General features: G+C 40.9%; 1 protein-coding gene across 4 annotated transcripts in view; it reads right to left on the minus strand.

The window, feature by feature from the left end:
* MIA2 (MIA SH3 domain ER export factor 2) overlaps positions 1 to 15,227 on the minus strand; it is a 51,334-nt gene that overhangs the window by 1,781 nt on the left and 34,326 nt on the right. For 3 of the 4 annotated variants that reach the window (XM_033142998.1, XM_033142990.1, XM_033142972.1), the window contains 13 exons: positions 14,629 to 14,675; positions 13,712 to 13,802; positions 11,887 to 12,025; positions 10,429 to 10,530; positions 8,765 to 8,825; positions 7,158 to 7,193; positions 4,901 to 4,968; positions 4,475 to 4,557; positions 3,990 to 4,121; positions 2,381 to 2,539; positions 1,830 to 1,958; positions 932 to 1,005; positions 172 to 400 (listed from right to left, as the gene is read on the minus strand). In XM_033142998.1, the coding sequence (XP_032998889.1) occupies positions 172 to 400; positions 932 to 1,005; positions 1,830 to 1,958; positions 2,381 to 2,539; positions 3,990 to 4,121; positions 4,475 to 4,557; positions 4,901 to 4,968; positions 7,158 to 7,193; positions 8,765 to 8,825; positions 10,429 to 10,530; positions 11,887 to 12,025; positions 13,712 to 13,802; positions 14,629 to 14,675 (1,350 nt within the window). The remainder of the gene's footprint in view (positions 1 to 171; positions 401 to 931; positions 1,006 to 1,829; positions 1,959 to 2,380; positions 2,540 to 3,989; positions 4,122 to 4,474; positions 4,558 to 4,900; positions 4,969 to 7,157; positions 7,194 to 8,764; positions 8,826 to 10,428; positions 10,531 to 11,886; positions 12,026 to 13,711; positions 13,803 to 14,628; positions 14,676 to 15,227) is intronic. The other variant, XM_033142981.1, reaches the window with a different exon arrangement.

Raw genomic sequence — 15,227 nt, forward strand, 5'->3', positions numbered from 1 at the left:
CAGGTTTGCTCTCTCGACTAACTTAAGTCCATTAATTTCAGTGGAACTTGGGTGCAATTCACTTTTCCTGGGTTGTGCCTCAAGTTATTGCAGTTTTCAAACATTTCCCTATGAAATGCATTTCATTATTTATTTTAGGGGGGAAATAATTTAAGAGCAGCAAGCACATACTTGGCAGAAGAGGACGTGGCAGACCAGCAAAATCCCTTGGGAAATATTCTCGAGGTCCATATGCGCTAGAAGGCACTGGTGGAAAAGGAGGGCCTCTTCTCATGAAAGGCCCCCTTGGGTCCATTGGCATTAGAGGAGCTCGCAGTAAGGGCAGTGGTGGCGGCACACTTCCAGGCCCAAAGCCTCCATTGTCAGGTGCATGAGACTGATCCGAGGCATTGAGCATATTCTGTGAGGAAAGAGAAGTGGGAAAGTTAATATTTAGAAAGAAGCTCGTGCCACTTTTTCAAGCCACTGAGAAACTTGTCAAAGCATGTAAGCTTGAAAAGAAGCTATGATTTACAAGCTACAAGGAGGGCAGATCAAAGCAGAAGCCCAATCCAAATCAGGAATGTGGGCTAACAGGACTGAGATGGAGCCAAACTCAAAGGCTACAAGTTGTAAGTTCATTAAAGCAAGACACATCACCTCTGCACTGAAAAGCTAGTCCACTCATTTCTAACTACCTTTCTTTTCGGTCCTTTCATCTTTCTTGCTCTTTCAGGTGGTAAATAAATTCAGTCATTAAACTATTATTTTAGCTAACATGTCTTCAGTAATTGAAAATGCCCACAAGGTGATGAATAATGCTGCAGCAAAATACATACTGTGTAAAATCAATTTAAAGAACTGTCAAATTCAGCAGAAACTTGGCAAACCTTTTTTCACACCAAATGGGATTCAGTAAGACATTGATCTCAGTCTTTTGTCTGTTACTTACATTGTCATTGGGATGATCTCTTATTCCATTCCCACTTAAGTCTGTTCCTGAGTTATTCTCAGATGCTTGTCCATCTGGAAGGGGAGGGGGGGAATACCCAACAAGCACTTTAGCATTAAGTAGTCCCAAAACAGCTTTCCTCCAAAGAACAGATGGGTGTGGAAACGTATGTTTTTGCACATTTACTAAACAGAGGTGTTGACTGTATTGATACTTTTGTGCACTTCAAAAAACAAAACAAATAGTGCCATCCCCCACTCACAACCAGTTTCAACTATTGTTTTTCCTACTGAAGTTAAATAAATGACAAGGCTGCTGTATAGATTTACTAGATGATCATTTCAGGGAAGAATATTTATCTTTTCAAAACAACCAGTGTGTAAACACCAAGGGCATTGTTTAAATGCTATGCTGGTTATAGAGAACAAGGTCTGTTTCAAAGTCTAAATCAATGTTTTACTGATCTTGGGTCAAATGTCTTAGATGAAAGGCTTTTTGCTTTTAGCATGAATTCAGGTTATTCTTTCCCACATGTGACCAGATGCTGAATGGAGATAAAGTAATGATGTGACTTATGGTAAGCAAAGCATAGCAGTCCAGTTAACATGGAGAAAGTGCAGAAGTTTCTTAAACTTTATTGCTGCCCCCCCCCCTTTTTGTATCACAAACACGGATTACAACTTGGTATTACAAACAGCAAAGAACATTAATTTCAAAATACCAAAGTCATTACTGGCATTCTTTGATATGCTACAAACAGGAGAACAGAAAGTGCTCTGAGTGTTTGGATTTCAAGCTCTTTGGGCTTTAGATCTGAGCAAAAAAGGATTATTTACTGCTGCAGCCAAATTTGGTAATGAACTCCTTTATATGAGCACTAAAAGAAAGCAGTTCCTACCTGCTTTATCAAATGAAGGCATGCTATAACTTCTTAGTTCTGCTGGTCCTGAAAGTCTTCCTGAGTTTGGATGACTAAAATAAAATCTTTCTGGTCTTCGAGGAAGAGATTGCTCATTATACAGCTGACCTACCATTCAATAAAAAGTGCAATTTATTCAGTAGATGTCATTAGAATTACTCAATGATGACTTATCAACAACTTATATCTTGTATTCCTTGTGTTATGGAATATACAAACTAAAGGACAAGGGGCGATAGCTACCTAAACCTACTAGTTGATGGAAATCTCACATCTATCCAGTTTATCAAGGTCGATCAACTATACAATATGGTCTTGGAATCTTTAAGCAGTTATCAGACTCATATATATCATACATATGCTGCTATTCCTTAGGTACACCATCAAACTCTTGAACCTAAAAAGCCCTGGTAATGATCCCCCCAGAGGTCATAGCAGAGTCCAAAACAAAAGGGAGCTCAGCAGTATTTCATTTTGTAATTGCCATTAAAAAAGAAAATGTCAAAGAATGATGGGCTGTGTTTAGTTACCTGCAGGCGGGGGCATTATCCTGTGATCTCTATCCCATGGAGGTGACAAAGATCCAGTGTCAGAAGGTGGTCTGTGGGGATCAGATAACCTGTCAGAATGCAACTCTCCTCTTTCATTACTAACTTCATACATGCCAGCATTCCCCGGTCCTCTTGATCCTAATTGAACAAGTTACAATGGATTCAGTCACTTGAGACATCCGTCGTTGCAGTTTTCACCGAGTACCAAACCACGATATCCCAACATATTGATAGGTGGTATAATAACACACATGGCTCCCTTGGTGAATTTCAGTCTTGTGCTCTTTTTCCAGGAGGGGTGCAACTGTTCAGTCAGTCAAAAGTACAGTAAATACTAAGACAGCTGCTTTGAAAGAGGGTGGAAGGAACCCTGAAACAAAGTCTACATTATATTCTGATTCCTCTCAATGGGCAAAGGGAGGAAAAAGAATGAGGTCTTTTCATCAACCTCATCAGTGTTGGCAATGTCTTGGCAGAGATTCCTCCTCCCTCAGAGTCCAATTTTGCTTCCCCTTCCCCAAGCAATTTCATCAACCCCATCAAATGCAATACTCTCCCCTCCCTTAAATCTCTAATATTCAAAGTAAGAAGACAGCTGAAAAAGATTAGAGAATCCCCCCCCCCCCCTTTAGAAGAATAAATGAGAAATCACGCTTTAAACCAGTAGGGCAATATTCTGAACTACTGTACATTAAAGCGTTTTCATTTCTAATTATTCAAGCTGTTGAGAAGCTTTTAAGGTTTGACTCACTCTCTGGCTCCTAAGTACTGATTTATGTTGGTCTATCACCTATTTTGTTATACTTGTACTGGCTCTGAATTTATCTGAGTATAGTTGCACTTTCAAGTCAGCAAGTTGACATATTTCCTCCATCCTCTCCAACAAAAGCCAGAACAAAAAGAAACAGCTCCTGAGATTATTCACCACATGCTGTCAATACATATCAGTTAAAAACAAAACTCTTTTTTTCTGTTGAGATCCAAAGCCTAAAATGCAAATAGACTCAAATATTCTTGCTACAATGCTATAAAAGGCCTATTCTTTCTTTCAAACTCCCTTTCTTGAATCTGAAAGATGACACGGGCTTCTTTAGTAGCTAGATGGATGAGCAGCGTTGGTTTTAAAAAATTAAGAGTAAAGTAGTTGTTTTTCTTAAGCTTTTATTTTGTTTTTGTTTTGCATTGGGCACCCATCTGCTGTAATGAGCTGCAGAAACTAGGGGAAATAGACTGTTCCACAAATGGATGGACAGCACTAGTGGAAGCATAGATAGTTTCATGATTTTCACAAAAAGCTCTAGTAGGTGCTGTTAAGAATCCTTCCATGAGCAGAATACATCTTTCACATGTAAAAGAACATTTTTAGATCCAACACACTGGTTTTTGGAACATAAAGTCATAATGGTACTTTATACTGCTGCTTCATGACCTATATGCTAGAATGCATTTATATGGATAATTTAAGCTTACTCTTAACCGGGTTCCTTTTAGTATACTTTTGCAGATAGATCCATTACCAAGAAAGGAGGGATAGACTAAGAGGAGAGAGAATCCATGAAAGTTAAGTTTTCAAATTTAAGAATTGTACCTCTTCCTCCTCCACCACCTGGAAGCACAGGTGAAAATCTTAAGGGACCCTCCAATAAGGTTGGAGGGGAAAGAAAAGCTCTTGTTTCAGATGAAGGTCTGCCCATTGGTGAGGGTCCATATGGGGAGTGCTCTGGAACAGTTAAAACAAAATACTAAAATTCACAGGTTAGAGTTAATGGGCTGACATATAGTTCATTTCTCACCTAGGTTTAAAACTAATTTGGGACAAAAGAAAAGTCAATCTCTTGACTTCATTATCAGTCATGGAATTAAAAAAAAAGTCATTTTAAATAATTTTCAAATGCTCTACAGATTGTTAATAGGAACAAAAATTACATTGAGAACCAAAATGCTGTTGCTGCTACAGATCAATGAAATAAAAATGATCCCTGCATGAATAAAGACCAGCTATGCTTTCATACATAAATGGAGTCATGATCTCTTTACACTGCAACAAGATGCACATTTTAAAGAGTACTGTACCTCTGCCAAATGCCCTAACTGGCATATCAAGAGCATAAGGATCCTTTTCCAAACGATCAAATTTAAATTCTGCTTCTGTTAATCTAAAGGAAAGAAGAACAAGTTAATAAATTAACTTCTTCCCTATTTTTTTCTAGAACTCAATTTTTCAACTGATGAAAAAGGTAAAAATCAGTTAATGAAATAGATTACAGGCATTAATTATTAAATCAGAAAGTTAAATCCGGAGTTTTGGAGTAAATTGTCAGTAATACACTGATGACACACATCAGCCTGTGCATATACAGTATATCAATTTTTATTTTTCCAGAAAACCCACATAACTGATCACTGGTGTCACATAGTAACTGAACGATGGCACACTATTCAGTGACAACAGTACGTCAACAAAATCAAGTTCTTCAGTATGTACATTTTTATACTTACTTTTGTCTACTGTATGCATTTTCTTCTCTTATATCACTGAGGTGCCTTTCAGCTGCCCGTGCTGCCAGCTTTAAAAATAAACGTTCTTGTTAAATACTGCTATTCCTTAAAGCACAAGAAATATTTCCAGTTGAAAGTTCACATATTGTTATCTCCTATCGTAGAACAGCAGTCTATAAGAAAGCCTATAAAACAGCTTAAATGACACTAAAAGTGAAGCACCCCTCCCCCATTGTGAGCAATGACCATAATGCAAGACTGCTGATTACAATGCAATTTGCAGCTGCTGGACCACTGTGACTCCATCAAGGGTCTGGGTGTAAGCCTTCTTTTAAATATCCTCATCTTTCTTATTCGCTAGCAATTTGACCCAATGAGTACTAACAGACAAAGAAGCTATGGAATACTAATGGCATTCTCTTTCCCATACAAGTTGCAAGTTTAATTAGCATGCTCCTTAGATGGAGTAGCTACTAAATGTCACCCTGTCTGACACCCACAACTTACACAGAGATGGTGCCGTTGAGCTGGTGAAAACAAACTATGAGTAGCCAACACGTTGCCCTCCATGTAGAAGTCTACAATGTCCATCAGCCCATCAGTATGGTCAACAGGGCTGGGATGATGGGCAGTGTAGTCTAACAAAATCTAGAAGTGTGGTGTTGGCTACTCCAAGTCTAGCAAGATTAGTAAAGATCAAACTAATGGGAGGAATTCAATGTTGCGCTCTTTGATCATTCCATCAGGGCAAACAGTTTGGCTTGCCAGATGGAACAATCCCCAGGAACAATTCCAGTTCTCCCACCTGCCACCCAAGCCAATTTCAAGGGGTGCGGAGTCCCTGTGCAGGGGTGCTGCTGATGGGCTTCACTAACTGAATCCCACCCAACAGTTGTTGAGCAAACCCTCAATACTAGCTGGGACATTTTCCCTTCCCATCTGTTTTAGCGGTCCATGCCAATTCAAGCTCTGGAGGAAGCTATCATATGGACAAGCCTTTGTGTGAATCTCTTGATAAAACTGGGGTGCCTTATAACAGGGGAAAGAGAGGGGAGGGGTGAAAGATAGGTTTTGCAATCACATTTTGTTCTCCGTTACTGCAATGTTATCAGAGGACCGACTGTTTTATTCTTAGATAAGAGCTGCAAAACAGCCAAAATATTTATTAAAATGGCATTGAAACAAGGCCAGAAGAGTGTTACAAAATCAAACACTTTAAAACTGGCATTGGGTTTGGAAGGATTTATTTTTACAAGAAGGGATTTACTGTTACTATAAAAAAGATTCCATAAGACATATCGGTAATTCAAAGGAAACTGGGCATAGCATCCATGGGCTCATATTGATATAGCCTTTTCCTGCCATAAGCTTGTACTTTTTGAGGTAAATTAGTTTTATCCAGTGATTTTTTTCTGGGAGGATGCAGGGGTACGCATACCCCTAAACATTTTTTTGAATCTTTGTAATTTTGTTCATTTACTGTATTTATTTTTCCCAATTTGAACTATAAAATGGTGATTTTCTTGAGTCAAAATGAGAGTACCCCTAAACACTTTTTTTAAAGGAAAAAAAGCACTGGATTTACCCCATCTATTTTTTACTGGTACTAATGAAAAGGAGTATTTTTATGGTCCTACAATTCTGAACTAAGGGGCATGGGAAGCTTTTCCCCCTTTCTCCATTCTTCCTCTGCCCTGAAAGAGTTCCTTCTGAAGTGCATTGCAGAGTTGCTTTTCTCCAAACACAACTTGATCTGCCACAAATTTTGCCACTGAACAGCACGCAGAGCCCTGCAGCTGATCCTACCACTGAGCAATAGCACCAGACTTTATCAGAGGCGATAGAATATACTTATCTAAAGAGAGTAAGTTTAAAAGGCCCTATAAAATATAACTTAAAAATCCTACTGGGGAGCTGGTGGTAGGTAAATGAATATGGTAACAAATGGGGTGGGGTAGCAGCATTCAGGTGCACATCTGGATTTAGCCTATAGCAGCTCACAGAAAACCTTCAAAACAACTTTTGTCAATTTACCCAGCATAATGGCTAAACTTGGGGAGTTCAAAGGAGCAGTCTAACAGTTGTTTTGGGACAGCTGCAGAGCAAGGGGCAAATGAGTGTATTAGAAAGATCCAGGTGAATCTCTCCAAGGCAGCATACAAATATTTTAAAATAAAATAATAAAAATGCCTTTGCCCCTTTTGAAAGCATCACACTTTTCAGAAAGGCTGGCAAGTTTTTAGCATTTGCAACTTACCCAGTTATCATGAGCTTTCTGCTCGTGGGACTTAACCTGTTAAAAGAGAATCCCACATTAGTTCAGAGGTGCAGAACTCAAATCACAGTCTGAGGGGCAAGATGCATTTTTTTAAATTCCAAAGAGCCACACTAGCACATGATTTGTGGGAAAGTATATGGCAATTCGCTTTCTCTCCACACCCACCTTCTATTAATCTCTCTCCTTTCCCCACTCCATAATGTTTATCTCTGTTGTGCCTCCATTCCACAGGTCCCTCTGCCTTCCTCAATACTGTTTTTCCTCTCACATTGCCCTGCAGTGCTCTTGCTTGCTCACTCCTCCTCTCATTTCCCACATTTCCCCTGCTGTTTCTTCTCTTATCTCCACTCCTTTCTTGCCAAGTTCATCAACAACAGCAAACAAGGTCCCCCCCCCCAATTTCCCAGCATTTTACCCTAATGAAAGTGTATGAGGCACAAGAGAGGGAGGCCATCTGGACAGATACTAGCATGCCTCCATTTCTCAGCTGCGTGCCTCACAAACCAAAGAGGAGGAAGAGGAAAGCGCATGCATTGACACAAGAATTCCCCCATCCCACTCCTATTCATGCTGAGCTTGGGTGGGCCTTAGATGTCTCCACAAGGAGTTGAGAGAGGGCTGGCAAATGATCTGGCATGCTTTTGATCAAATATAAACTAACATCCTGAGTACTTAAATACATAGCACTGGCTGGGTTCACACATGGTTTGAAGTTGGCTTCTTTAGAAGCTAAAGCAGCTTGTTTTAAACCAGGATATATGGTTCGTATGTAACACTAAGCTACGACTCTTTAAACTATACTCAGCAGAGGTACTCCTCCTGTAGACAGGAAATGGTGCCAAATGCAAAAAGGAGCAAATCACAAACAGAAATTTTCCTTTGCTGCCGTGGCTCAAAGATGAGTCATGTCTGCAAAGGTAGAATGTTCCTTCGCAGCCACTGCTTCAGTTGAAAAACTGCACCAGCGAAGGAAGAAATGGGAGTTCACTTGATTTGATTTTCTGTTGCATAACCTGCTGTCATGGGCCATCATGGACTGACATATGGGCAACCCCATCCACCTATCAAAATGGCCCACATAGGTGGGGAAGTTTTGGATCTAGCCCACTGGATACATTCCTCACCTGTGGTCAAAGTCAGTAAGCCTTTAAAGGTGAGAGATGCTGCACAATTCATTTGAGATATATGTTATTAATAAAAATAACAACAACAAAGGCCTCAGTCTGCTATACACTTGTCTGGGAGCAAATTTAATTGAACTGAATTTTACTTCTGAGCAGTGCTTTTTTCTGGGGGGACGCAGGGGTATGCATACCCCTAAACATTTTGTGAATCTTTGTACTTTTGTCCATTTACTGTATTTATTTTCCCCAATTTGAACTACAAAATGATTTTCTTGAGTCAAAATGAGAGTACCCCTAAACATTTTTTAAGAAAAAAAGGACTGCTTCTGAGTAAACATGCTTAGGATCATGTTATAATGCTGAAATCCTAAAGCAAGCATACTTTGAAGTAAACCCAACTGAAATCAGTCATAGTAAACATAGCACATGTACTAATTTAGAAAACAATATATATATAAATACCAGATTCTCATAAGAGTGAACTGTTTTTTTCAGTTCTTCTTCTAGCTCTTCTGCTCGTTGTCTGTTAATGGAATTATACAATGATAATTTTGCACACCAGATATTATCACAACACCTTAAGAAACATTGAAAAGTATGTCATTAAAAAAAGCAACAACCCCAAACCTAATCTAACTGGGAGCCCTATTGAATCAGAAGGCAGAGCACCAGTTAGGCAAGAATAGACAGCCTTTGAAGCAGATTGGAACCTGCCTACAAAACTATTCCCTTTTGTCAAGCTGCCTGCAAAATTCTGTTGTTGTGAAAGAGACAAAACTGGAATTGAATGGGGTCTCTTCCAATTGAAGCTTAGCAGTCTACATTGATTTACAAGGCCCTGTAAGGTTGGGGGAGGATAGTAACCTGGCTGTGTCGAACCAAAGGCAAATTGTTCCAGAAGCTCTGCAAATGTCATCTTGGTAGTCAAGATAACCCCACAATTAATTGGCAGTTGTAGCAATGAGCTCATATATGTTTATATTCACTTCTTTTGCTATAAGCTAATTTGCTTGCTTTGATGCTATCCTTATCTGTGGGCTTGAAGTGCGGGGCTCTGGGCCCAGAAAGGGCAACTATCTGTAAGACTTGGGCATTTGCCACCTATGCCCTCATCTTGTCAGGTGGAGTGATGGGAAGTCCTGGCCGAGAAACGTCTGCTGCTTTGTCTATAAAGAATGTATGAGTGTTTGTGTGGGTGCAGACAGCCATCTCCTTACTTCAATGTCAATCCCATAAAGGCTGGGAGACCTAGCAGGCTGATTTGCTGCAAGTCTGCACCTTTCTTTTAATAAAGCACTAGACGCACATGGATGCAGAAAGGGGGAATTCCCCCCTTTCCGTGGCTTTTTTTTGGCGGGGGGTGGGCCAGCGAGGAGGGGGTGACAAGCGTGACACACACACCCCTCGCTGGCCCGCCCCCCCGCCAAAAAAAAGCGGAGGAAAGGAGAAAAAGAAATGCAGAGCAGGCGCTTGGATGCACCTGCTCTGCTTCCTTTCCCCCCCCTTCCAGTGGTTTTTTTCGGCAGGGGGTGGGCCAGCAAGGAGGGGGTGTCATGCCAGTGACAAGTGTGACACCCCCCTCACTGGCCCAACCCCCCCCCGAAAAAAAGCGGCGGAAAGGATAAAAGAGAAGCAGAGCAGGCGCTTGGATGCACCTGCTCTGCTTCCTTCCCCCCCCCAGTGGTTTTTTCGGCGGGGGAGTGGGCCAGCGAGGAGGGGGTGTCATGCCAGCGTGACACCCCCTCTTCCCTGGCCCACCCCCCACCGAAAAATAGCCGCTGGAAGGGGGAAAAGGCGACATGCCCCCATTCGGGGCCACCCAGCGAGGCGGGGTGGGAGGGGCTGGCCAAAGTGTCACCCCCCTCCCCTGGAACTAGGGGCGGCCCGCCCCCCCCTTGCGACGCCCCTGAATCCAAGCCTCTGATAACCACTCTCTCCACCCAAATCACTATGAGAAGGGGCTTGAGTCAGTTGTGATTACTGTAATGGGGCTTCACTGACTTGATTAGAGGTACTTCTTCATACGACTCCTCTGATTTTTCATAAGTTTCAAGATACTAGGTCTAATTCTCCACTGAATTATGTTCATTCAACAGAGGAAAATACCAAATGAAATCCATAGTTACCGATAACGGTTCACTTCTTCAGCAGCATGACTGATTGTCTCATCAACTTTGGAAAGCTTTTCTTCTTTCTGTAAACGATCTTTTTCTTCTACAGTTAATTTCCTTTAAAAAAAATAAACAAAGCCTTTCATTAGCCACAACTCAACTGTTTTCTAGCCATCTTAAGAAAACACCCACATAAAGCTGCAGCTCATTTCAAAAAAACGAACACTGACACATACAGTAATTTCCATTTGCCCTAGTAGCCTGATCCTTAATTATAAGCAGCGTAAGCAACAATAAAAATGGTGTTAAGATCCTCAATAAATTACAGGTTGTGCCACCCTGTGTATACTTAGAGGGCTTCTCGAGGTGCAAATCAGTTAACAATCCTTGTCAGTAGAAGCCCTGTACAATGGGGCTTCTCCCCCCCCCCACCCCCGTGCAAATTTGCTAGGGATGGAGACAATATTGCATGTGGGCAGGAGAGATCATTCCATCTGGCAAGCTGCAACACTTGAGCAGGCAGAGTGTTCAACACCACCACCCTCATTGAGTGTTCAGAGCAAACATGCATAGGACTGGGCTATAGCAGAAGTAACTCTAAAAAAGTGACCAACTAAGTTTGTTCTTGGTATAAGCTTTCGTGTGCATGCACACTTCTTCAGATATCTTCAGACATGCACACGAAAGCTTATACCAAGAACAAACTTAGTTGGTCTCTAAGGTGCTACTGGACAATTTTACCTACCTGAATCTGAAAAAGGATCTGTTAAAAACTTGCCGGTACACATCTGCTAACAATAGTAACTGGGCCCCAAAAGAAATTTAGTACTGATAAAGTGCTAGCACCCCCATGATCAAAATGCTGAGGGGATCTTAAGATAAAAGAATGAAATCAAGGAAGAATCCAAAAGAGGGAATGCTGCAGTTATGGGTGACTTCAACTAGAATCATACAGACTGGCTACATATGTGTTCCAGCCATGACAAAGAGGTAAATTTTCTAGATATCCTAAATGACTGTGTCATGGAACTAACCAGAGGGACGGCAAACCTGGACTTTTATCTTGAGTGGTGCCCAGAACTTGGTACAAGATGTAAGTGTTGCAAGTGTTCCATACATGGAAATGGCCAATTGCCAAGAAAATCCAGCACAGTCACTTTTGGCTTCAAAAGAGGAAACATCCCGAAAATGAGAGGATTGGTAAAAAGGAAGTTGAAAGGAAAAGTCAAGAGGGTCACATCAATCCAAAATGCTTGGGAGTTGTTTAAAAACACAGTATTAGAAATCATATGAAGTACTAAGCAAATACACAAAGAAGTGGCAGCAAGGTCCCAGTGCCAAGACAAGGGTATAATTGTTGAGGAAACATGACAGGCTCAAGTTACATATAACATCCTTTTTCTGTTATCTAAACAGAGATTCATGTATAGTGAAATACCATTCATCAAGCAACAAATTGACCACTACCAATACCTGTGAAGGTTCATTTCATTTTCTTGATACAGCTCAGTCATGACTTTAAGCTTTTGCTGAAGCTTCTGAACTTCGCTTTCAAAGTGTGTATTTTCAGAATGCAACGTGACATGTTCCTTTTGTAGATTTTCAATGTGTTCTGTCACAATTAAGAGTTAATTGCAATTAACTGATATGTTAAACCAATACGATAAAGGAAACAAAATATTGAAGACTGAATACTGTATTCTAACGCGGAAAAGAAAAATGATTTCTGAAGGAGTTTGGAAGAGACATAAAACCTCATTATGTCCCTGTACAATAACTCCAGTCACTTTGAAAAATGCTTGGAAATCCCATTAAAGGATACATTTCCCCCCCTTTCACATGGATTTGTGGACCAAATTTTGTTTTGATTTCCTTCACAGGACAAATGTTTGGACCACATGGGCAGAGGCGCAGACAGGAGGGAATAAAGTTAAATAAAGTCCTTTTTAATACTAATACCACACATGACAGCATCAACAGTATCCCAGCTAACAAGCTCTGCATCTCAATCTACTAAGATAATGGCAATATAATGTACAGTATAGAACTCCAGGCTTTGGGTTTTGTTTTTGGTGTCTTCTACTTCCTAATCAGGATCCGGGTTGGCCCAAGTTTGCTGCCTGAGACAGAACAGCTGTGTTCTCCCCCAACCCAACCCACTATCCAGTCAAAGTGCATAGTATGCACAGCTGGGCAAGTTATTCTGGAAAAACCCCGGAAACACCTCTCCCAGCTCCCTGACATTAAAAATGCAATAATGATACGTGAAATAACTAACAGCCTGTTGCCATTTCATGACACCCAAAATTAATTGTCTGAGGCAGTTGCCTCAAATTTCTGTGGGTTGTCCCTGCTTAGTGTTTCCTCAGCCACCACCGGTCACTCACCTCACACCACAATCCCCAGTATTTTCAAGACAGGGTTGGGAGAGCCCCCTGTCTGAAATCCTGGTGAGCTGCTGCCAGTCAATGTAGACAATGCTCAGCTAGATGGACCAACAGCCTGACTCAGTATGACCAATGATATGACTCCGGGATAAGGCAGCTTCCTATGGCTTTCCCCACCAGGCCACCTGGCATGTTTAAGTCATGGGAGGCAGCAGTGCTTTTTGAATGGAAGGCTAGTCAGTATTTGGCTCCCATCTGCAGTAGCCACCAGCCAAGTTAAACTTCCCAAAATGCAACGTCTGACACAACGTTGGGGTTGAGCATTCCGTTTTGTGTAATCTAACATGGAAGATGGCAACTGCAATTAAGAGCTAAGTTTGGTTCCCATGATACAGCAGCGCCAGGAAAACTACTAACACACTTCTGGGGTCCTCCTGGCAGAGGAGGTGTGTGTGTGTAATAAGTGAGTGGCAGCAGCAAAGTCTGACCCTGGGCCTGCACCACACTCTGCCTAATGGTAGGGCTGACCCTGTCACAAACTCCCCTCAACAAGATTCAACCCCTTTCACTGTCTCTGGAACCGTTTCTTCTTTCTGAAGGGGGTGGGGGTGGGGTGGGGAAATAGAACAGACAGCAAATCTAAATGGCCATAAAAAACACCTTCCTGAGGCACACCATGAAGGATACTGCATCAGAAATTCAACAAGGTATCTTGTAAAAATTGAATTCTTCATTTTAATTTTTTCCCATGATACCTTATACTTCAGTGAACCCTGATCATTTAAGAGATTTCTAATTATCTTCACAGCTTCATTCAGTTAAAAGTAAAGATTTTTCTAAAACCTTAGTAGAAAACAGTTTTCTTCTTCCTTTTTTTAAAAATTAATTAAAAATCAAGAATTCGTCATTACCTGCAAGTTTCTCTTTTGCTTTGTTTTCATCTGTTAGCTTTGAACAGATTTGATTTATTTCTGATTCCATAGATTTTAGACAAGCATTTAGCTATATCAAAGAAAAAAGACAAATTATTTCAAATCATACCTGCAAAAGAAGCTACTGATGTACATTTGCACTTCTAAAACAAATCTTTATCTAGTTCTGTATCATTTTCTGGCTGCAATGCTTATTTATGTATTTGATTCCCCCCCCCCATGCCACCATTCCTCCAAACCACAACAAACTGGTTTCACATAGTATATCATTAAAACAGCCATTTAAAATAAATATAACGATAACATCACTACATTACACAAAGAATATATCACAGCAAAAACAGTAGGTACCTAAAGGGAGGTTGTGCACCCATTGTAAAACAAAATCACATGCCAAGGCAAAGCCAGGAAGTATTATATACTTGTCCTGCACCCACCTAGCCAAAGAAGGCGATTGGTTGATGCTTACTTCTTTAATGACAAATGCACACACTTCCAGCAGCTCCTAAGTTGCACAGGATACACATGCACACAAGCTTTTAGTGCCCAATTAGCTCGCCTTAACTTTTCCAGGTTCCTGCCCTGCCCTGTGGAGCAGTTAAAGCAACAGTGGGACCCCCCCCCCCCGAGTTATGTACCCTCATCTTATGGGAGTGCACACATGCAACCAGAGACTTCTCCTGCTCTTCCCTCTTCAAGTACCTCCTGGTTCTAAATAACAGCGGAGCAGGGGATGGCAGAGATGGGACTAGCCTGCCCCTTGCCTGAACAGCCTCTTTCTCCGCTTCCAAAGTGTACACTTCTGTCTCTGACTCCTCCAAACCTTGCTTTAATTTTCCCCCCAAAAAAGTTTTTGTAAATCAGTAAATAAAATAATCACAATATTAGTGTATTACCTTCGCAGCATAAATCAACTTCTTTACAGTTCGTTTATCCTGATCATCTGGTTTAAGGGAAATGAAGAGGTGGTAAAAACCCCCAATAAAACACAGAATTTTTTTTCTTTTGTTATTTATTTATAAAAACACAGTATTGCTTTATTCTTTTGCCCAAATTTAAAAAACAGTTGTACTGTTTTTAAGAAGCAGTGGGTTCCAGAGGGAGGGGATAGGGATATTATTCATCTAACAATGCTTCACGGAAGCAGTTTTTCTGAAATGCGTTTGAAATGTGTAATCAATCCAATGAGAGAATTACACTCCTCAGGCTTAAGTTCCTTGACCTTTTCATGTGGGCTGCTTATCCTTAGGCTAAGGACAAGAACGAGTAGTGGTTGTCAGACCAGTTTGTGCTTTGGCAAGTTATCCTGGGGTTAGAGTCTCAACAACTTGGACTGTCATTTTGTAAGTTTTTTGTTTTTTAACTTCAGGGGTTACATTGAGCAGTCAGCTGTAGCACAGAGAAATCTAGCATATGTCAACATAAAGCTTTGGTGAAAATCCACTTTATGCACTGAATGCAATAGGCTATTTCCTATTAATACCTATGCCATAGA

Source organism: Lacerta agilis, chromosome 1 (assembly GCF_009819535.1).
Source record: "Lacerta agilis isolate rLacAgi1 chromosome 1, rLacAgi1.pri, whole genome shotgun sequence".
In the NCBI taxonomy this organism is placed as follows: domain Eukaryota; kingdom Metazoa; phylum Chordata; class Lepidosauria; order Squamata; family Lacertidae; genus Lacerta; species Lacerta agilis.